This window comes from Doryrhamphus excisus, linkage group LG16 (genome assembly GCF_037039965.1).
Source record: "Doryrhamphus excisus strain RoL-2023G ecotype Guam linkage group LG16, RoL_Dexc_Guam_v1.1, whole genome shotgun sequence".
NCBI lineage: Eukaryota > Metazoa > Chordata > Actinopteri > Syngnathiformes > Syngnathidae > Doryrhamphus > Doryrhamphus excisus.
In genome coordinates this window covers 11813907-11838278 of record NC_136372.1, presented here as the reverse complement: position 1 = coordinate 11838278, position 24372 = coordinate 11813907, and the positions used below count along the sequence as shown (strand labels likewise).

At 39.1% G+C, this 24372-nt stretch overlaps 1 protein-coding gene across 1 annotated transcript; it reads right to left on the bottom strand.

Annotated features, from left to right (window-relative positions):
- Positions 1–1170: 1170 nt before the first annotated feature.
- Positions 1171–16165, bottom strand: gng13b (guanine nucleotide binding protein (G protein), gamma 13b). The gene is made up of 4 exons (XM_078797302.1): positions 15861–16165; positions 6531–6657; positions 3959–5319; positions 1171–3925 (listed from the first exon to the last, which is right to left on the bottom strand). Exons 2-3 carry the CDS (start codon positions 6626–6628, stop codon positions 5214–5216), a joined length of 204 nt encoding a protein of 67 aa, XP_078653428.1. The 5' UTR covers positions 6629–6657; positions 15861–16165; the 3' UTR covers positions 1171–3925; positions 3959–5213.
- Positions 16166–24372: the final 8207 nt, after the last annotated feature.

Below are 24372 nucleotides of genomic sequence, written 5' to 3'. Positions count from 1 at the left end.
AATGTGGTGGTGGTGGTGGGGGGGGGGGGGGGTGACAGGATCATTAAGCAGCACATTAGACCCAACTGCAGACAGACATTGAGGAGACAGGTGGTCTGTGTGCAGAAGGTAGGAGGATTTCAGTGGGGAAAGGGAAACTGGGGGTGTGGATCTAGCTTTGAGGTTGAAGAGGGATTGAGCGTATTAGTGAGTTTACAGTGTCAAAAAGGCAAGGGGATTGAGGGGAGCTGACCCATAAAAAGCAGACGAACATACTGTGAGCAAGAATCAGCTGTACATCATCCTAACTGGAACACAATCTTTGACACAGTGAACACAGCGTCGTTGGGATGGCACTCTTATTCATGCAGAAAATGATGCAAAAATAATGACAAATGAATGACAAATGAATGACAACTGAACGTTTTACCTAGTTTTGTGGAGGGGAAAAAACGAAAATATCGATGAATAAAATAACCCAAAATAAACACATTACACTGCTCTATGTATCACTCTAACTCTGATGTAAACAACCTAAAATGCAAGTATTGTGAGAGTTTAAAGTGACAATGTGATCCAAAAAAGCTGCATAAACATCTCGGTTGTTAACCAAAAAATGTGCTAACCAGGGCAGTCATTTGTTATGTAAGCCCATGTAAGTGTATTCACATTTCAATGTACAAATAGAGTGGAACCTTGGTTAGCATCATTAATCCGTTTCAGAAGGTCTGACTCTAACCGAAAAGAATGTTGATTGAATGTCAATTGTCCCCATAAGAAATAATGTAAATCAAATTAATGTTTCAGAAAGCCCAAAAAATTTAACATGTTTTTTTTTTTAGAAAAAAATATTATATGTACGGTTACTTTTACCATTGAAAACGTGATTGTTGCCAAAGATGTGGCAGCCATGAGTGATTTCATCAATTCAGTAGTCTTTCTCACTTCTCTCACTCTCTGCTTTTCCTTGCGCTTGCAAAATAACCCAAAATGGTGGCAAAGAAAGTTGCGAGGGCCAGCATTTTGATTTCGTACACTAACTGGAAAATGTACACAAACCAAGTTTGTTAACCAAAAAACACAATACGAAGGGTGTACACTGTATTCCTACTTATTTTATGTTATCATTATTCACAGTTTTATTACTCATGAACAAGCTAACCCTTGTGCATACAAATGACAGGACAAAGCTTTCTCAAAATCGTCTACTTTATTAAGATAAATGTTCTTGCAAAAAATCCAATAAAAAATGATCTTGAATTTATTGCTTGTCATTTTTACACTTGGGCTTAGTCTGATGCATAATAGGAACTCCAAAGCATTCTCACAAGGAGGATATGCTGCTAGCTAGTTCGACACAAGGTTATGCTGACATTAAAATCAAAGATACCACACACATACATTCAGGTTATACAAAACGGAACTAAAGAGTTACAGATGTCATAGCCAATACACACAAACCAGGGGCAGGAAAAGTGCTGAGCATCTCCAGCAAACAGCATTTGCTGCTTTTCCAATGGGAGATTGTTCAAATGTCTCTTTCGTCCAGGTCATAATATTCTCAGGATATTGAATCAATCACAACTGGACTGTTTTGATCAGGGGTGTTCAAAGTGCGTCCCGGGGGTCATTTGCAGAAAGTAGCTCTTCAACAAGAAAACTAAAAAAAAAATCAAATTAAATTAAATTTGAAAAATCAAAAGTTTTGCGAGAATAAAGTCAAAATATAACTAGAAAAAGTTAACATTTTAATTTTATTTTCATTTATATGGGAAACAAATAACACAAAAATAAAATTGTGAAAATTTGGTTGGGGGAAAATAATATTATTATATGACAATAATATTATGTAATAATATATATATATTAAATCATATAATATTAAGGGGAGAACATATTATGACAAAAACATTTACAAGAACAAAGCTGAAATAGTTGGAAAATGTAATTTAAATTGTAATGAAAAAAGGCAAAATTTTACACAACTATATGCGAAAATGTTAAATACTAAAGAACATGTTTTTTTAATTTCAAAGTTTTAATGTTATTAGAAAGAAAACTAAATAAAGTAATTTTTGAAAAATTTGGTTGAGGAAAAAGCTCTAATATTATATGAATTAAATATGGCAGTAAAATCATAATATTATAATAAGGAAAATAATTTACAAAGATTCCTTTCCATTCCTTCTTCTTCCAGTAATTCGGGTCAGTCTCAGGGAAGTCCACACTTCCCGGTCTCCTGACACCTTTTCCGGCTCCACCCAGGTTGACCCCAAGGGGTTCCCAGGCCAGCTGTGAGACATAATCCCTCCAGTGTGTCCTTGGTCTGCCCTGGGGCCTTGGCCTGATGGTCCGGTACAATGACCGCAATGACCAAACCCTAACCTTCCCTCACTCATGAACAAAAGAGAGATACAAGACCTCACTCCCAATCCGACACAACAAAGATGATTTAAGGGTCAAGACCGAGGCAAATGTTCCAGTTGTGATCAGTTCAATACCCTCAACATTCAGTTCTAATGTTGGAGAAGAGACCATAGAACATCGAATTTCAAGACCAGAACTGAGAGCACTAGGGTTGCTGGAAAAACTCCAAACACGGAACTCAGAAGGTGGAATCCACTTTACGAGTCCCTTGTCATGCACTGACCAGCAAAACATCAAAAACTAGCATGGCTAGCATCTAAAACTAGGAAAACCATGAAATTAAAAATGAAATATGTTATTACAGGGGGTACTTTTGAAGTAACATTATTTTTTTAGTAGCACAATTGACTAAATATAACTAGTACCTGCTTGGCAATAAGTTCCTCTCATATATGTTTGACAAGGACAGAAGTGCTGTTTTATGCATGCAAATATGAATTAATTAGCACATCATCAGACCATGTACTTTCAATTAAATATATGCAATTAATCCATTGTACAAAAGTCACTCAATTACAGAATAAGCCTTTGGGGATCTGGAAAAATCCAACATAATGAGAGTCATTACAGTACTGAGATGATGTGAGGTTCCCGTGTCGTCCTACTTCATCACCTTTCCCACCAAGCAACGTGACACAAAATGACAACACAGACAGTGGTCAGTACTAGTGTTCAAAACTCATGCCAAATACGTATGTACATTCTTGTTTTAAGGAAATTGTATCCAAGGCAGTTGATCTGACAAGATTTTGCATTCTCGGAATTCTCTTGTTGGGAATATGAGGCAGATGGAGACAAAAAAAACCCAAACATCACAGGAAAAGGTTGTCATAAATAAATAAATAAAATAAATAGAGCAAAGGGTTTCATAAGTTAAAGGGGTCAAGAGAGAGTTTGCACAATGACTATGTTGTCCGTGGGGACTGTCGGTAAGGAAGGGAGGGAGAACGAAAAACCCCTCGAGAGGCCCGGAACAACAACACACACACACACATGTAGACACACACACTCGGATCTAATGACAGGGAAGAACAACAACATGCGTTAATATGGTATATAATAAAAACATGCTTCAAAGCAAAGCTGTAAACGTGTCTACTTTTAGTATGGGGAAAGGCTTTTGTTGTTTGGTGAAATATTCCAGGCAGTGAATTTAGTCCGGTGGGTATTTCTATATCATCCGATGTGCAATGCTAAAATATATCACTTCAATTATGGAGCGTATGCACACTTTTTCAAACTCATGTTTGCAGAAAAGCCTTAGAATAAATTATGAAAATGTCTGAAATAAATCATGTACAATAGGGGTGTCCAAAGTGTGGCCCAGGGGCCATTTGTGGCCCGTAGTTTGTTTTTTATTGGTCTACGATCTAGCTGCCCGATACTATGTCACTCCCTGACACCTTAAGAGATGCACTGGGTAGTTGGTTTAAAGCGTTACTTACTAGTGCTCTTGACTCTCATCACAGGGATGTATGGTCGCATGCCGCATCCCACCTGCATCCCACCTGCATCCCACCTGCATCCCACCTGCATCCCACCTGCATCCCACCTGCATCCCAGCTTTGTGTTGTGATTTAGAATATATGATATTTTTTTAACAAACACTTAAACACAATAATAATTTAGTGGGCTGCATGGCAGGTTAGCCGTGTGGTTAGCACGCAGGTCTCACAGCTTGGAGACCTGAGTTCAATTCCCGGTTTCCTCCCACATTCCAAAAACATGCTAGGTTAATTGGCAACTCCAAATTGTCCATAGGTATGAAATGTGAGTGTGAATGGTTGTTTGTCTATATGTGCCCTGTGATTGGCTGGTGACCAGTCCAGGGTGTACCCCGCCTCTCGCACGAAGACAGCTGGGATAGGCTTCAGCACCCCTCGCGACCCTCGTGAGGATAAGCGGTAGAAAATGAATGAATAATTTAGTGACGGTCCCTAGTATAAACAAGGTCCCTGCACAGTAAGGGGGAACTATCACTGTTGCTATGAAGTGGGAGTCGAGTGGAAACCATATCCGTATCAGCTGATATCAGTATTGGAAATTGAGAGTTGGACAATATCGGCATATCGTTTTTTGGCAAAAATATCAGGCATCCCTAATAATAACCCTAATAATAATAACCCTAATAATACCAAATAACTTTGGTAGAAAAAGTTTGGACATCCCCAGTGTACAATGACTAACAAGTACAAAAAATAATAATCATACAGTCGCTATGTCTTTACATGTAGTATTATCTGAAGCAACTTGGTGGGTTGGATTGATTATTAAAACTGTTATGTGCCAACACAAGAAAAATGTCTGCATGAATGCAAATAATGACCATGAGCGACGTTAAGGCATCATTATGTCATCCATCTAATTATGCAGTTTATTTTGGAAATAAAAAAGTTAGTTTAGTAAGTTGGTAAGAAGTGAAAAGTATAATATATGTCTGTGGCTGATAGTGAGAGTGAGGATGTTAGAAGGTTTAGCTCATCGACGAGTATTCAACAAAACAGCGTAGATGTTCATAGCAAAACCAGAGTGAAACATTGTGCCTTACGGCTGCATAAGTAGGTTGTCGTATATAGAGACTAGGTGGAGTATTGATCGTTATACAGTAACAATGCAAGAATGAACTTGCAGTGAAAGTGTGGCAGTCAGGCAAAAGTGTGTCGGTGTGTTTTGTGGTGGGGGGGTGCGTGTTGGGGATTGTTGTACATTCATGGTGAGAGGTTGGGAGGCAGCGTCCTGGGGGGGTCGGGGGTTCCTCTGTAGGTGCGGTTTACATCGACGGGGAATGACAGGCTGGGCGCCTTCTCCTACAGAAGGATGCATTTTCCTTTCTCCACCCACGGGTTGTTCTTCATTAGCTCCGGGTTCAAGAAGGGATCCTCTGGGACGCCATCCTCTATCCACTTCACCAAACTTTAGAGACAGAAACATTTTTTAAATTCCACAGCGACTTTATTGCCACAATCAATCCTGTATGTGCTTTTCCATATAAGGTAAAGAGGCAAGTGGTTGAAGTAACCACTCATCAAGTTTTATTTTTTTTCCCCTTTTTTCAGTGGACAAAACTACACACTCATCAGAAGCTACCACAGTTGATACTTTAGAAAAAAGCTCAATACCTTAAACAAGACAATACAAGAAATACAATGTATTGATTCATTAAAGGGGAACTGCACTTTTTGGGGGAATTTTGCCCATCATTCAAAATCCTTATGTGGCAAAAGTAGTCAACTTAGGAGGTAGATCAGGTCTTCCAATAAGCATACAGATGGTAGTTCCTCCATCCGTTCCCAGTCATGTTGTGTCCATGGTTGACACACTTGTTTTGGTGCTGGTCCGAGACACTGTTGGTTATCATCAACCTGCCCTAAAGCAGCTTACCACCACAAGTGTGTGAATGTGGAGTGACTGAGTAATGGGATCAGTGCTTTGGGAAAAGCACTATGTAAGTCGTAGTAGTAGTAGTAATAGTCGTATTACAGTGGAATCTGCTTAAGTCGGTCACGCTTATGTATATTGACAACCCTGGTCCACCATGTTGGTCCACCATGTTCTTCATATTATTAAAAAGTGTCCACTTAAGCCGACATTGACCAAAGGGGGCATTTTTATGGCAAATTGATCCAGTTATTCATTCATTCATTCATTTTCTACCGCTTACCCTCACGAGGGTAGCGGGGGTGCTGGAGCCTATCCCAGCTGTCTTTGGGCGAGAGGCGGGGTACACTCTGGACTGGTGGCCAGCCAATCACAGAGCACACATAGACAAACAACCATTCACACTCACATTCATACCTATGGACAATTTGGAGTCGCCAATTAACCTAGCATGTTTTTGGAATGTGGGAGGAAACCGGAGTACCGGGAGAAAACACACGCATGCAAACCCCACACAGAGATGGAATTGAACTTGGGTCTCCTAGCTGTGAGGTCTGCGCGCTAACCACTCGACCACCGTGCAGCTGATCCAGTTATGTAATGAGAAAATGTGTGACTTCCTGTTCAGTGCAAATGTGTCTTTCAGTTTCTGTCAGTCAGTCAGTCAGTCAGTGATATTTTTTTGTATTTTGTTTTAAAATACGTACATACGTATATACGTATATCATACAAACACAGAAACTCACTCTGTCACTGTTTTGGAGGACTTCTCTCTTTTGAAGGCCAACTGATACTTGAGGCTCTCCACTTCCTTCTTCATCTGGGGCAGGTCCATCTCATCCATGACTGCAGTGTGATGTAGAAATTTTTTACCTGCACACAGTGAAGACGAGGGTATAAATATAGCAACTGATTGAAAAGCAGAGTATACACCGAGGAGTACATCTTGATGCGGGCTTTGTGTCCTTGTTGAGTGTTTCTACCTAAGGAAGGAAGAAGACATTTATTGTGCACAAACAAACGCAGCCAAAAGTGAATAACCCACTTAACACTCATGTATACAATGGCACTTTGGGGAGTCAAACACAAGACATTGGCAAGACAGCTTTTTAAGTTCACTAGTTCATTGTTTGTTGTTTTACATTAATGGCATTATAGTATGATTTTCAATGTCTTTAAGGGAAGCGGGGTACAAAGCATGTGGTGAGAGCCATACAGTACAGTACAGTACAAAAAGAACAGGACGTACTGTACATGTCCTATTTTTCTCCATGCCCTCGACCTTACATGGCTTTGGAAAAGTACAAATGTCATAGACAGGGAGGAACTCTTAACACAGTTTGTTCATTAATATTTGATTTGAAAGCTGAAAACGCACACAAAATGTTAGGTTTTGGGGACCTATCCTGCTCATTTCAGGGGTTTTAACATTATATTGGAGTTTCAGCTAAAATGAAAGGAAAAGTATACAAAACTGTGGTGAGACCAGCCATGTTGTTTGGTCTAGAGACAGTGCCACTGAGGAAAAGACAGGAAGCAGAACTGGAGGTAGCAGAGATGAGGATGCTGAGGTTCTCAATGGGAGTGACCAGGATGGATAGGATCAGGAACGAGTACATCAGAGGGACATTACATGTTAGAGGCCTTGGAGATAAAGTCACTCTATCGGCCAGACTGAGATGGTTGGGACATGTCCAGAGGAGAGATAGTGAATATATTGGTAGAAGGATGCTGCGTTTAAAGCTGCCAGGTAGGAGGCGTAGAGGAAGACCAAAGAGGAGGTTTATGGATGTAGTGAAGGAGGACATGAGGGTAGTTGGTGTGAGTGGATGGAGGAGATTGATTTGCTGTTGTGACCCCTGAAGGGAAAAGCCGAAAAAGAAAAATTTAAATAAACAACTCCATCAATCTCAAATTGTGTACTGCATTATTTTCTCATCACGGATTCTGCAGCCTCCTGTTGCAAAGAGTCAGGGGTCAGCTCCAGCCCTCCGCCTCCACCCCCCGACCTGCTGCCATTCAGAACAACATAGAGACACGCCCCCTCAACCAGTGAAGGAGAATTGGATATTGGATCAAGTTGAAATAATGGAGAATCCAGTATGGAATTGTGCTTTTTGTATTCAGAAACACTTTCTGGTCGCCATTTGCAATAAAAAGCAACCAACTGTTCTGAACATACATGAACGTGAAAAGAGAAATTCACAAGAAATCTCGTCCATAGAATTGAGGAGTGGCTTTAAATGTAACCAATGTAACTTCCACACACGCCAACCTCATGATATGGCACTTCTCCATCAAGTAGAACATTTTAAAGTTGCAAATGTAGGATGTTTTATTTTTAATATGTTATTTGTCAAATTTCATGGAAACACATCCAACCTAATTTTCGAAATATCACAGCTTTATTTTGTTTTTGTTCATTTCTCATAAAATTGCGACTAAAATGACATTAATTTTCCTCATAGTACTATGTCGTTATTATTCTTCTTCGTAAAATTACAACTGTTTTTATCAGATTACGACTTTTTTCCTCTTAATATTTAAAATGTATTCTTGTAAAATACTGTATTACTCAATTACTCAACATTACATATTTAGACTAGGACTGTCAAAAATAATGCCTTAATGGCGGTAACATATTTATCTCATTAATTACATCGTTTTTCATGTAATTAATGCATGCAAAACAGATTTAGCATGCCTCTCTGTTGTGACGGCAGACGGAAGAACAGTAGAGGTTCCCCACGCAGTCACACAATGTCCGGCGCTCTTTTCTAATTTCATTCTGACCTGAACACATCATCAGCGGTACAATTCCAACACTATATACTGTATGTATTTCCAACTCACACACATTGACATATTCAGTTCAATTGGAACTGTTAATACATACAAATTAGATACTGTAATCCTGTGCAGTCATTTATCTTTCACTTCATTAAATACAGTAACAATATGCATATTTTATATGTTAATGGTGATTAATCATGATTAATTTTAAAACTGATTAATCAGATTTTAAAAAATGTTTTAAAAGCCCGAATTTAGACAATTAATTTTGATCTTGGCCACGAAATGTTACTTTCATATCAAAGGACTACCATCAGTATCCAAGTTCCCATATTGCGGTCTGCCAGAGTCTTGACTGCACTGCTAAGCTCCACCTATGATTTACTACTATAATGAAATGAGCTCATACCGAAGCACAGATGCAGTTATTTTTGAAAGGTGCAGGACTATTAATAATTCATGGACTCAGTTAGAATTGTTGTGAAGGGACAGAAAAGCAACACCAGTGATAAAATCTTCCATTGCATCTTAAGTCTTTCTCACACCACCGCCCACACTCAGTATCGACCACACTTCCTCCTTAATAATAAATTCCCAGTTCATTATGTTTTGGTCAACATCGGTTATTTTTAGGAAACATGAATAATGCTGGATAGTATGCGGTAACAGTGTTTATCTGAAGACAGATGGGTAGTTTTTATTTTCTGTAGTTCCACCAGTACCACTGATGTCAGCTGTAGCTCCAGTATATCATGTGTTATAGCTTATATTGATCTGTGCAGAAATGGGGATATATCGTATTGAATATTTTCCCAAGTGTCAAACAAGTGTCATGTGTCGCTTATGTGAAATAGACACCATAGTAAAAAAAAAAAAAGCCTGAGTGGTATCACATCAAATCTGACTGTATGTTACTTCTCCTATGTTTGGGAATCAAGGTCAATAATTGCTCCAAGATCGGTAACATTGATAATTTTAGGTAATTATCTTTCTTCCTAACAAAGAGGTCAAACAGCATTAGATGACTGCCCAATGCAAATGGCTATACAGGGAAATCTAGTAGTTCGGCGGTACAACAACCTCAGATCCTCAGATGAAAACAAGAGAATTGAACTTGAAACATGTTTTTTTTTCACATCTTGGCTCCATATGCGCAGTGTTACATGGAAGCGGTGACTCAATGGGATAGCCAAGAATAGACTGCAATAGTTTGAGTTTGAGGTACGTTATTATACAACATGTCACTAACCAGTTAAAAAAAAAAAAAAAAAAAGTGAGGGGGCGATGGCCAGTCCCTGCCTGAGATCCAGTTTCAGCCTCCAGAGTCCTCCAGTGAGAGGAGGATGTTTTCCTCTTTCCATCTCTATAACTCACCGCCTCTTTCATCCCCCATGTTCCCTCCCTTCATCTCTTACACTTTGACTTCTGCTAGTCTGCCACATCCATCTGCATGTATCACTCTTCCTCACATCCTGTGTGTTAGCGGTCAATGTATTCTATGCCAGTCTTCTAATTAACGGCCTCTGTCATTTTCAAGTGTTCTCTCATTCTCTGTTTCTGAATTGACCGCTTGTATTTTTCAAGGAAGAATGCAAATTTTGGATGAAAGAGAAATGGTGGACTAATGATTAGTATGTCTGAGTGTGTATGCTCCCCATGGTATGGTCCATGGTGTACCTGCCTCTTTCATACAAAAGCTCATCTTTATGGGTGTTGGACAACAACTTAGAGTAGAGTATTATCTGTGGCCATCTTAGTATACACTTTTGTAGGTTAGTGTCTATATTTGCAAGGCAAATGCTGTGTGAAAGTTGGTCTTCAACCCCCTAAAAACTGTGGTCAAATAGTCCCATTCGTTTGTGCTGTTTTGTGCTATTAAAATGATGTGCTGCTTTCATTTTTGAGTTGTTACATATTGTTCCATAGGTCAATCCAAGTTCAAGCAGCCTCTGATTTACCCAGATTAAACCAAAAATAGTCCCATTCGTTTGTGCTATTTTGTGCAATTAAAATGATTGTTTGTGCTGCTTTCATTTTTGAGTTGTTACATATTGTTCCATAGGTCAATCCACGTTCAAGTAGCCTCCCATTTACTCAGATTAAACCAAAAATAGTACAATTTGTTTGTGCTGTTTTGTGCAATTAAAATGATCGTTTGTGCTGCTTTCATTTTTGAGTTGTTACATATTGTTCCATAGGTCAATCCACGTTCAAGTAGCCTCCCACGTACGCAGATTAAACCAAAATAGTCCCATTCGTTTGTGCTGTTTTGCGCAATTAAAATGATCGTTTGTGCTGCTTTAATTTTTGAGTTGTTACATATTGTTCCATAGGTCAATCCAAGTTCAAGCAGCCTCCGATTTACCCAGATTAAACCAAAAATAGTCCCATTTGTTTGTGCTGTTTTGTGCAATTAAAATGACTCGTTTGTGCTGCTTTCATTTTTGAGTTATTACATATTGTTCCATAGGTCAATCCACGTTTAAGCCATGTTTAAACCAAAATAGTCCCATTCGTTTGTGCTGTTTTGTGCAATTAAAATGACTCGTTTGTGCTGCTTTCATTTTTGAGTTATTACATATTGTTCCATAGGTCAATCCAAGTTCAAGCAGCCTCCGATTTACCCAGATTAAACCAAAAATAGTCCCATTCGTTTGTGCTGTTTTGTGCAATTAAAATGACTCGTTTGTGCTGCTTTCATTTTTGAGTTATTACATATTGTTCCATAGGTCAATCCAAGTTCAAGCAGCCTCCGATTTACCCAGATTAAACCAAAAATAGTCCCATTCGTTTGTGCTGTTTTGTGCAATTAAAATGACTCGTTTGTGCTGCTTTCATTTTTGAGTTATTACATATTGTTCCATAGGTCAATCCAAGTTCAAGCAGCCTCCCATTTACCCAGATTAAACCAAAAATAGTCCCATTCGTTTGTGCTGTTTTGTGCAATTAAAATCACTGCTGTTTTCATTTTTGAGTTGTTACATATTGTTCCATAGGTCAATCCACGTTTAAGCCATGTTTAAATCAATTGTCCCATTCGTTTGTGCTGTTTTGTGCAATTAAAATGACTTGTTTGTGCTGCTTTCATTTTTGAGTTGCTACATATTGTTCCATAGGTCAATCCAAGTTCAAGCAGCCTCCGATTTACCCAGATTAAACCAAAAATAGTCCCATTTGTTTGTGCTATTTTGTGAAATTAAAATGACTGTGCTGCTTTCATTTTTGAGTTGTTACATATTGTTCCATAGGTCAATCCACGTTTAAGCCATGTTTAAACCAAAATAGTCCCATTCGTTTGTGCTGTTTTGTGCAATTAAAATGACTCGTTTGTGCTGCTTTCATTTTTGAGTTATTACATATTGTTCCATAGGTCAATCCAAGTTCAAGCAGCCTCCGATTTACCCAGATTAAACCAAAAATAGTCCCATTCGTTTGTGCTGTTTTGTGCAATTAAAATCACTGCTGTTTTCATTTTTGAGTTGTTACATATTTTTCCATAGGTCAATCCACGTTTAAGCCATGTTTAAACCAAAATTGTCCCATTCGTTTGTGCTATTTTGTGCAATTAAAGTGACTGTTTGTGCTGCATTCATTTTGGAGTTATTACAGATTGTTCAATAGGTCAATTCCAAGTTTGAGCAGCCACCCGTTTACCCAGATTAAACCAAAAATAGCCCCATTTGTTTGTGCTGCGTTTGTGCTGTTCTCCGCAATAAAATGTGTGTGCTGCTTTCATTTTTGAGTTCTTACAGATTGTTCAATAGCCTCCCATTTACCCAGACTGTGACCCGTTGGCGCTGCATTTGTGCTGTTTTCTGCAATAAAAATTATGTTTTTGAGCTCTCATAATGTCATTTAAGCTATCAAAGATTTACGTTTTGTTCTATTATTTAATCAGCCCCCCATATTTGTACTGTTTTGTGCAATAACAATTGTGCTGTGTTTGTATTTTAGTTTTTAACTGTATTAAAAAATCACATAGACCCCCAGTTGATGCACATTAAACCAAAATAGTGTCATTCGTTTGTGCTGTTTTGCGCAAATGAAATGCGCATTTAAGTTGCTTTTCTTTTAGAGTTATTCCATTGCACAAAACAAATGATTGGGACTATTTCTGGTTTAATTTGAAGCAAAAGGCGGGCTGGTTGAACTTTGATTAACCTATATAAAACAATTGAGCAATAACTCAAAGCAGCACAAATGTTCCCTTAATTGCACAAAACAGCACAAGCGCAGCACAAACTACTACACTTACAGTACATGCTGTGACAGAATTATACTTCATTGATCCACAAGGGAAATTGCTTGGTTACAGTAGCTCAATTGTAGAAATAATCACGCTCATGGGATACGTACAAACCTTTTCAAGTGTCACTGAACTATTTTTCTTCTATTATTGTCATTATACTGCCGTAATTAAGTCTTGTCCTCAAAACACTCCTTGTGTGTTGTTGTTCAATTAACATAAACAGGTGATTTTGAGTAGCTCACAAAGGGTCAAAGAATATTTGTTTCAACTCAATTATAAATCATTCATCATGTAGTTTCTAATTACGAATATTGAAAATCAGCAAGTGAAGATACTGCTGCGTGGGTGCAACAGGAACATGGGGTGGTTGTTTGTAGGTCACATGGTGATTTGGGTTTAAAAGCATCTAGAGATTAACCTCTACCCGCTTTCTATTCTGCTGTCTTCCCAACCACAACACGCTATTATATTGTGTATATGCACAGCTGTGGGGCAGGTGGCACCGTCAGGTGAGCTTCTACCTGTGTTTAATGTGTCAAATTTGACTTTAATTATGACAGGAGAAAGGACGGGAGCTTCAGGGTAAAAAAAAGGAGAAAAGTGTCAAAACGAAGCTAATAGAGACGAATAAAGTGACTGAAGGGAGAGAAAGTGAAAAGACTCGTCTTTCCTCTATAGCTACTGCATTGTAAATAGAGACTAAAAATAGAAAGGAACAGGCAGAGCTCCTCTGACCAACTGAGAGTGGAGACGGGAAGAACGAAGAGGCTCCTTGCTGTTAAACTGACGAAATGAAAGCGATATTGGTGCACAATATTCACCTTATGCAACAGCACAGTCGGCTTCTGCGTGACACAACTAGGGACAATCCAGTTGATGTGACCACTGCAGGCATGACGAGTCGATCAGGGCTGATCAATAGACTTGATGGAATGTGAGCAAATTAGTGAACTATACGGAATGTCGGAGCCACAGCCAGCAGCCGGATTTTATCGATTCAAGTACTGGGACAACGGGTCTAATGTAACAAAACAACACTCTTACGGAAAGCCTTTGTCAAGGTTGGAAGGTTTTTTTTTTAATTCAGACACACCTTTGAGCAGCCATGATGGATGAGTCTGGCACACAGTTGCAGTTCATCCCAAGGGTGTATGATGGGGCGGATAAGGTCACGGAGCATGCAAATTGTCCAAAATGTCTCGGTAAGATGGTTATGAGTTAATTAGTTAACTCTGTCCTGCTATTTCTAATAATGACATACTTGTATATAGTTTTTTTCACTGATCTTGATAAGTGAATTTCCGCAAAGTAAGATTCCACACATGGAATCATTTCATAGTTACACTATTATTAGTGTCCTCTAGATATGAAATATAGTCACCTTTATATTCATATTACCCAGACAATAAGCCACTTAAGACATCAAACTTGTGCTTGTGTGTGGCTATAAATGTGTTTTCTAGGGGAGCAAAGTTTGTGGCGGACCGAAAATGATGTTGAGTTTCATATTTTTGTGAGATAAACAGCAGCCGTGTTTTAATTTGGGACTATTGTGCCTGTTGTGAGATAACTAAAACCTGCACTAAACGGCAGTTGTTCCAGCAATCAAGTCTGGTGCTTGTGTGTCTCACCAAACATTACAATAACATTACGGACACCTAGGATACTACGTCATTGTCTGTGAATGCATCTTTTAGTTAATTTGGCCATTTTCATGCTTGAAAACGTAATAATATTCATTATTGGCTAATTATAGACTACAAAACTGCATAATTTCTGAATTAATACCTTTTTAGAGCTGTCAAAAATAGTGTGTTAACACAGGTAAGTCATTTATTTCTTTAATTGTGTTATATTTTTGAGCGTAATTATCATGGCAGGCGATGCAGCACTGTTATAACGAAACAGTGACGCTAACCAGAGTCACACTATAACTTTATTCAGACCTGGTAAATAGTTTCAGACGTGCTATCTTTTAGCTAAATTTAAATTTCCAGTTAATTTGGAGCTTTTAACACATACAAATATATATACTCCTGTCCTGTATTTTACCTTTTTTCATTAACATTAGGGCTATCCGACAACAGCTCTTTCGCCGAAAACCGATATGCCGATATAACTCTGAATTTCAGATACTGATATCAGCTGATGCTGATAACTGTAATGCTGTGTAAAGAACACAGCATTTTTTTAATACCGGTATTCATAATCGGGGAAAAAAATTCCAATACTGAATGAACTGATATCACATTTTTATGCTGATTACCGATTATTATCGGACATCCCAAATTACTATTATTTTTACTTTTTATCAAAATCATTATTCATTGTGCTTAATTAATTTGAAAATTGTGATTAATCTAATCATTTGACAGCCCTATTTTTTTACGGGCACACCAACAAGGGAAAAAAATCCTCAAGACAAAAAAATAGTATTTAGTAAAAGGGAATATGTACGTAAATTTTTTATTTTGTTGAAATTGTTACATTATATTGTAAAAACTGTTCACAAATAAGTCAGTTAATAAACTCAATATACGTTTACGCCAGTTATATTCATAATTCAAGGTTGTAGTTAATAAGTTCATAACTCCTGTCACCTGTTTCTCATTCATTAAGGCGTTACTATTATTCAGTAGTAAAAATAATAAGTAAATAATTGGAATTGTATTTACTTGGTATTGGCTCAATAGCACAACCTGCAGTAGCACCCAGCCATACTTGAGATAATACAGACATCATCTATTCTTCAAACAAGGTTGGCTAAGGACATACAAACTGGAAGGGGAGGAAGCGCAGAGAGATTCATGCAATATTTGTAGGATGTGCACACACACACACACACACACACACACACAATATACGGTGCAGTTGAAGTCCAGTTGTCCTTGATTCACCCCTGTTTGACTGAAGAAAAACATGTTGATTGTGACGGGGTACAAATAACACTTTTACCTGAAGAATGTATGCCAATTTATAGCAAATGTCGGGCGCTGTAAGCAAGAAAAGACAAGGGAATGAGACGCATAGTTACCTCACTGATGCTCCGGTGGAGGCTGTTGCTCTTCCAACTCGGACCGGTGCACTTCAACCACAAGGAGGACAAAATGTTGTATTCCTGCTTTAATGGCAGATAACTGTGTAATCCCCACGAAAGGCTCGAAGATAAATCCGCAGTCGCCGGAGAAAGCAGACGGTGACGAGCCGTGTGGGGTTGCCTGAGGAGCGGAAGTCTCTGGGACGTCTGTAGTCCTGCTTGAAGCTGCTGGGGAATGGAGGAGAAAGACAGGAAGAGGACAACTTAACCAGCTGGTGTGGTGGACGCTCCACTCTGCTGGATGCTTTATGCGTGACCGTGTGTGTGTGTGTGTGTGTGCTTGTGTGAGACAGAGCTAGAGCAAGGTAAAGAGAGATAGTCACTCCTTTCCTTAGTGCTCACAATGCCTGTGTGCTGTAGATTATGTCCCTATTATTACCACTCAAAACTTCATCACCAAAACCAGTATACTTATAAACATGAGAGGGTGGAGGGATCAATTTAATACTCAATACTCATACTGGTATCAGTATCGAGTCAATGTCATTGTTATGATATATTTTTCCATTTTCTTCAATCCTCACAAGGGTTTTTTGGGGGTGCTGGAGCCTACCCCAGCTGTCTTCAGGCGAGAGGCGGGGTACACCCTGGACTGGTCGCCAGCGAATCACAGGGCACATATAGACAAACAACCATTCACACTCACATTCATACCTATGGACAATTTGGAGTCGCCAATTAACCTAGCATGTTTTTGGAATGTGAGAGGAAACCGGAGTACCCGGAGAAAACCCACGCATGCACGGGGAGAACATGCAAACACACACAGGGTGGAATTGAACTCGGGTCTCGTAGCTGTGAGGCCTGCGTGCTAACCACTAGGCTATCGTGCAGCCTTCAATGGTTATTTTCGCCAGTATTTTTATTTTTGATATTAATATGATCTTGGACATAGGAGTGCTTTACAAAGCCAAATGATTTAAATGAGCATCTGCAGTAGTTTTTGCATTTGTTTAGTCATTTTGCACTATTGACTCAAACTAGCTCAAACATATAATATATAGTAAATATATCATTCATTTTCTACTGCTTTTCCTCACGAGGACCGCGGGGGTACTGGAGCCTATCCCAACTGTATTTGGGCAAGAGGCGGGGTACACCCTGGACTGGTGGCCATCCAATCACAGGTCACATATAGACAAACAACCATTCACACTCACATTCATACCTATGGACAATTTGGAGTCGCCAATTAACCTAGCATGTTTTTGGAATGTGGGAGGAAACCGGAGTACCCGGAGAAAACTTTGAACCCTGGTCTCCTAGCTGTGAGGTCTGCGCGCTAACCACTCGACCGCCGTGCAGACCGTAATAATTTGCCTTAAATCTTTGTTTTATTCTGATTATAAACATGATCAACAAATTAAAGGGAAAATCAGTCAAGGATCTTGAAAATGTAAAGTATTGGTATCAGCATCAGTATACACAGTGAAGCCCTACAAATTTCAATAAATATACAAACATGTACCAATATAACTTTGAAAATAAAAAACTTTTTTCCACAAATTTTCCCATCATGCAGTTTGTTTGAGCAAAGAATTTCAGTGGAGGACAAGCAGCATAGAAAATGGATGGCTGGTGCTGCAATGCTGCTTCTGTCCTCTAGAAGAAACCAGAGGAACCCACAGCCCAGAGGGAGGCTGACAGCATTGCAGAGCCCCAGTGAATGTGTCGCTCAAACGCAAAGCATTATGGGAAAACATGAAAACAATTGTGTTCCATTTTCCACTTGTATTCGTGCATGTTTGTATATTTCTCAGGTATACCTTTGGAGTGTGAAGTTGCTGCGTGATGAGTTTAGTGTTATTTATAAGATGACACAGTGAGTCAGACTGTTATGTTGTTATACTGTCGCCATATTTTTCGCACTTGCATGATTTAATGATATCCACAAAAGCCCTGTGTCACAACCATTGTCTGGGGTGTTCTAATACATAGTGATGACCAAATTATCCAAGAGTCCAGTCTGTTACGGGACATTTTCACAGTCTGTGGCTAAATGATTAGCATGTTGGCCACATAGGAGTCAAAAGATTGGGAAGATCTGGGTTTGAATCTCAGTTTCAAATGTCCCTGCAGTGACAGCTGCGCAATGGGACATAAACAAATTATTTTTAATATTTTCTGATCAAGAAATCTTGTCATGTTCTAGTGACACAAGCGACAACTTGTCGCTATAGCCTTTTGTCTTATTTCTATAGTCATGGAAGTCGTTTTAACCCATTTGCATTAATCTGTGCTTTACCATGTGACATATTTACAGAACAGTCATAAGGAACGGGGTCAGGATTAGATTAGATTATAACTGTGTGGAAATCATTATACTATCTCTATACAGGTTGCATGCTATGCCCTGTGTATGCGGGCTGTCTGGGATTAGAAGCATCATTCCAATTGCTGATAGTGAGGCTCCATTTGTCAATGTCTGCCAGTTTGATTAAAAGATTGATGGCGGCTGTCTACGTGCTTCGCTGGGCTGTTTTCCACATCTTTGCCTTTCCCCTATCTAGCTCCGGGCTTATCAGGGGTGTTGCTACGATGGGTGGGTGGTGCACGGTTGGTTTTGGAGTTAGGGGGGAGGCTTGGCTACCGGCGGCTGGTTGGCTGCTGGCGCTCCCGGTCATGGGCGGCCTTCTGTTCTGCCAGACGGGGCGGCTATGGGTCCAGTGGTATTTGGCCCCAGGTGCCCATTAAAATTTTTAGTGCATTTATGTAAAATTATAGGCTTTTTCCTTTCTGTTATTGTTTTTTATAACTATTTCAACTTTCTTCTCATAATTATGACTTTATTCACATAATATTTTGACTTTATTCTCGTAACATTGTAACTTTTTCTGCATCGTAATTACAAAATTATTAATTGTTTTCTTGTTTCTTATATTACGACTTTGATCAAAATAATCTAGTCTTCTTTCATTAATATTTAAACTTGATGAAATTGTGTTAAAAATGTTTCCATTGTGTTTGTTTCCTTGTTAACATCATTATTATTTGCGGATGATACCACTGCTTTTTGTTCCGGAGGGAGTACAGACGAAATCATTAGAAAGGTCAGAGAAGAAATGGTCACACTAAAAAGATGGTTTGATGATAACAGATTGTCCTTGAACCTAAGTGAAACTAAAATCATGCTGTTTGGTACCAGCAGAAAGGACACGCACCAGCAAATACAAATAGACGGGGTAGACATTGAAAGGGTGAACGAAAATAAATTTCTGGGGATCACAATAGATGAAAATATGAGCTGAGTATATTACAAACATAACAACATAAGGTGGCCAGAAATATTTCAGTATTGAACAAAGCAAAATTTGTTCTCAATCAGAAATCACTCCACACTCTTTATTGCTCTCTGGTTCTACCATATCTTACTTATTGTGTGGAAATATGGGGTAATAACTATAAAAGCAATCTTCACTCGATAAATGTACTGCAAAAAAGGTCAGTAAGGATAATTCATAATGCCGCCTCCAGAGAACATACTAACTCCTTATTTCTAAAATCACAAATACTTCAACTTGCTGATATAGTTAATCTTCAAACAGCTAAAATAATGCATAAGGCTAAAAATAACCATTACCTAAAAATATCATCCAATACTTCTCTACAAGAGAGGAGAAATATGATCTCAGAGAAGAACTACATTTGAAACACTTATATGCTAGAACTACGCTAAAAAGCCATAGCATTTCAGTATGTGGAATCAAACTATGGAATGGATTGAGTAAGGAACTCAAACAATGCACAACGATGAGCCAATTCAAGAAACAATACAAGCAGTTGATGTTTGCTAAATACAAGGATGAAGAGTCTTGAACCAGTCATGATGTGCTATACATATCACTATATTGACACTTACTATGGTACACATTATGTCATTGGATGGTCATATCACCTCGTACTTTGGTACGAGGTACTTAAAAAAAAAACCTTAAAGTGTATTATGGAAAGCAGGAAGTGAACAAATGTAACAGTTACTGATTGTAAAAGTACCAGATGGAGGGGTAGGATTTAATAAGCTTTGCTTCTTCCTACTCCTTTTGGACATGTGGAACTGTGAACTGATTATGTGATGCATTCAATTGTAATCTGATGCATGTTGAAATGAAATAAAACCATTACCATTACCATTACATACATTATACTTTTACAATGTGCTGCAGGCCAGTAAAAAAAGCCCACAAGCCACACTTTGAACGTCCAGGACCAAGAATAATTGTGTTTTCTAAAGCCAAAATGACAAAGAGTCACTTCCATTTTGAATCGCTCATATTTGTCCCTTTTCCCACTGCACCTGAGTTGTATTTCCAAACATACTGTAATTTAGTAAAAGAGACAATAAATAATTTGAAGGCTCAACCATCCCTTCTAGCCTGTACAGATGTGGAGCATATCTAAAATGGGGACTCACACACACACACATGGGATGGGACAGCAGTGGTGATTCGAGCGCCATCAGCGCTGAGACTTGGTCTTACTCAGCACTGATCATTAATTCATGATGTACAGCTTAATGGATGTTCACATCAGAAACCGCTGCCATAAATTACTCACGTTACAAACTTAATGAAAAACAAAGTTAGAGTTGCTGTTGTTGTACACTGTAACAGTCCATCCTGCATGTGAAAGTAGAGCAATCAATTCAAGTACACGGCATGCACACCGGCTGTTCATAAAAAAAACAAAAGAAATATCAATAAGATAATTATATAACATCAAATACCACTCTATTGACTATCATCCATTGTTATTGTGACTGTCATATTTCCTCAATTTTATCCCCGCCAGGCCCCACCACCATTGTTCTTCTATTGTGTGCCACTAATCCTGTGTGTGTCCTTGTGGTTAAGCTACACTTTGGCCCCTAATGGACCCAGTTATGGGGAGAGCTGCCACCCTCTTGTCCTTATCCAGGTCAAGTGTGTGCACATCAGTGTGTATGTTTGGCTGCATGACGCTCATGTCTTTGTTTGCATGTGGGTGACACAGATACAGTACTATATGGGGAAATGTATGAACTTGTTTGTCCTTCAGCTCTTTTTTTATTTGTTATCTTTGTGGGGTATGTTCTAAAAATGTTGATTTAGAAACCTACAGGTGTGGTTGTCATTTGACTTTTACCAAAGGCAGTATCAGTATTAGATGGGTCACAAAAGACCCCACAATAACATCCAAAGAACTGCAGGCCTCACTTCCCTCAGTTAAAGTCAGTGTTCCAAAAACTGTTCCAAGACCAAAACAACTGATAAAAAAAAGAACATTAAGGCTCGTCTCAATTTTGCCAAAAAACATCTTGATGATCCCCCACGATATTTGGGAAAATACTCTGTGGTCGGACAAGACAAACGGTTAGACAAAAGACAGAATACATCTGACTTAAAGGTAATGTCACATTTCAGAAAAAGAACATCATACTAACAATAAAATATGGTGGAGGTAGTGTGATGGTCTGGGACCTGGAAGACTTGCTGTGACAAATGGAACCATGAATTCTGCTGTCTACCAAAACATCCTGAAGGAGAATGTCTGGTCACCTTAAGCCAGGGGTGGGCAAATATTTTGACTCGTGGGCCACATTTTTCAGCCGCACTTTAAACATCAGACCACATCAAACTATGTCATTTCATTTGACAGTTTTGTTTAGTTTTTTTGTTGTTTTTTTTAACTAAATAAGACATTCCACTTGCAAGTCATGTGGCCAGTTTGTATGTTCATTCATTCATTCATTTTCTACCGCTTTTTCCTCACAACGGTCGCGGGGGTGCTGGAGCCTATCCCAGCTGTCTTCAGGCGAGAGGCAGGGTACACCCTGGACTGGCTGCCAGCCAATCACAGGGCACATAGACAAACAACCGTTCACACTCACATTCATACCTATGGACAATTTGGAGTCGCCAATTAACCTAGCATGTTTTTGGAATGTGGGAGGAAACCAGAGTACCCGGAGAAAACCCACGCATGCAAAACATGCAAACTCCACACAGAGATGGCCGAGGGTGGGAATTTAACCCTGTTCTCCTAGCTGTGAGGTCTGCGTGCTAACCACTAGACCGCCGTGCCACCCAGTTTGTATGTTAAAAGTTGAAATACTTAGAAAGCAACTGGCGGGCCGGATTCAAACACTTGGTGGGCCGCATGTGGCCCCTGGGCCGCAGTTTGCCCACCCCTGCCTTAAGCTGAAACCAACTTGGGTTCTGCAGCAGGACAATGATCCAAAACACACCAGCAACCTCTGAATGGCTGAAGAAAACCCAAATGAAGACTTTGGAGTGGCCATAATAGATTCTACAATTTTGAGTTAATCAGTTGCATCTCTATTCTTCCAAAAGATACATATGTTCACTGATTAAAGTTTGCTTTCTTTCCTTCGTTCCAGACAAAGAGGGAGACAAGTGTTCCGTGAAGATGTGACAAAGTGAATCATTCTGTATTTGCACATTCAGAGAGCCTGGCAAAGAGATATTTGACACACACTGACAGTTGATTGGAACATCTCATCAGCATGAAAGCAGTCTCTGCCTTTTGAAAATCAAGCTCTATTAATCTGTATTAATGTAGGGGGAGAGAGAGAGCAGCTCTCTGTTTATGATCTCCATTAAATGACCGGTTGAAAACACTGGAGACAGAAAGGGCTGACCAGATTTGTGTGTGTGTGTGTTGGAGCTGCTTAAGTGTTTTTGAGGATGTGCAGAGGGATGGAGTCTCTTGTCACACACAAAGATAAACCTACTAATGGCCAACGCTTCCTCTAATGGAACGCTGTGTGTGTGTGTGTGTGTGTGTGTGTGTGTGCATCAACAAAGCTGCATTCAATACATCTCTTATTCATGAATGCATTATAGCATTCAGCCCTTACTGTTCAGCTTTTCTATTTATGGCTGCTTCTCTCCGTCTGGACACGTGGAAATCTCCTCACACGCACGTACTCTTCTTTTCATGTGTGCTGATAAAAGTCACTGCTGTTTCTGACTCCGTACAACACATCATAACACTGCTGGGACAGTGAATGATTGGTCCATTTCTCATAAGACACCTTTATGTGTAACATATGCATACTATGTAGTAACCAACCATGCATTATTGTTGGTGCTTATACTGTATGGTACAAATTCTCATACATTTCAACAATAATAACCATTTTTGAGCATAGATATACTGTAGATGCATTCAAAGACGCTGTGATTGATATGTGGTATTCAACGTTCAATTGCAGGTTTAAATTATCTCACAATGGGTACATAATTCCAAATAAAAATACTTAAAAACCATGAACTACTATTGTTGTATTAAAGCATGCCAAATAAAAATGTTACTTCCTGTCCACCCGCCACTCGGCTTCCCTATGGAATTTATATCTTAAATGGCTTATTTACACTTATTATGCCAACTATATTGGGTAATACAAGTATAAAGGTGACTATATAGGGGTGTTAGTTCATGTCTAAAGTGCTCTAATAATGTTAAACTGTATTTAGAAGGGGCTACGCGACGGTTGAGTGGTTAGCACACAGGCTACACAGCTAGGAGACCCAAGTTTGATTCCACCCTCAGCCATCTCTGTGTGGAGTTTGCATGTTCTCCCCATGCATGCATGGGTTTTCTCCGGGTACTTCGGTTTCCTCCCACATCCCAAAAACATGCTAGGTTAATTGGCGACTCCAAATTGTCCATAGGTATGAATGTGAGTGTGAATGGTTGTTTGTCTATATGTGCCCTGTGATTGGCTGGCGACCAGTCCAGGGTGTACCCTCGCCTGAAGACAGCTGGGATAGGCTCCAGCACCCACGCAACCCTCATGAGGATAAGCGGTAAAAAATGAATGAATGAATGAATGAATGTATGAATGTATTTAGGTCTTAAATACATTCATAAACAGGTTTTCTGTGGTCTAACTCCAAAAATATTGGATTTATAAATAAGAAATCCTACTTTGCGGATTGCTATTGCTGTCTGGAACCAATTTACTGCAATAAACAAGGGGTTAATGTATCGTATCCAAGTTTTAATGCTGGGTCTGATTCAAAGACCCATGTTCATGGCTGGGGATACAATAATTCATTCAATAATTTCTAAACACTTCTCATCTGGTTTATTGTTTTGATATGTATTACTAAATAATGTATATGTGCTTCTCTGGGAAAAAGCTCTCACTTTGCTCTCACAAAATCCAGTTTGGATACATATTTTTAGCTTGGATGTACTATATAATCCTCCATTTTGGCAGTCAGTGATTGATTCATTCATCATTCCTTACATCACTTCTTTTATACAAACTTAGTGTAACTTAAATATGTTACATATGTCTCTGGGGACCCATTTTAAAGCGAGATGGACCACCATTGAGCTGATAGTGCCATTGAATAGTACAGTACATGCATAGTGGATTAGCAGCGCCCTCTGGTGGTAAAATGCTAAAACTCTAAATATCAGTATCAGTTCTTCAGAAAGT

What these genes read in the sequence shown, in the direction of transcription:
- gng13b (XM_078797302.1), bottom strand. Translation starts at nt 6,628, where the DNA reads ATGGATGAGATGGACCTGCCCCAGATGAAGAAGGAAGTGGAGAGCCTC. An exon ending in TCCTCCAAAACAGTGACAGA is followed by an intron (nt 5,320 to 6,530) that starts GTGAGTTTCTGT and finishes CTGTCTCTAAAG; the next exon opens with TTTGGTGAAGTGGATAGAGG.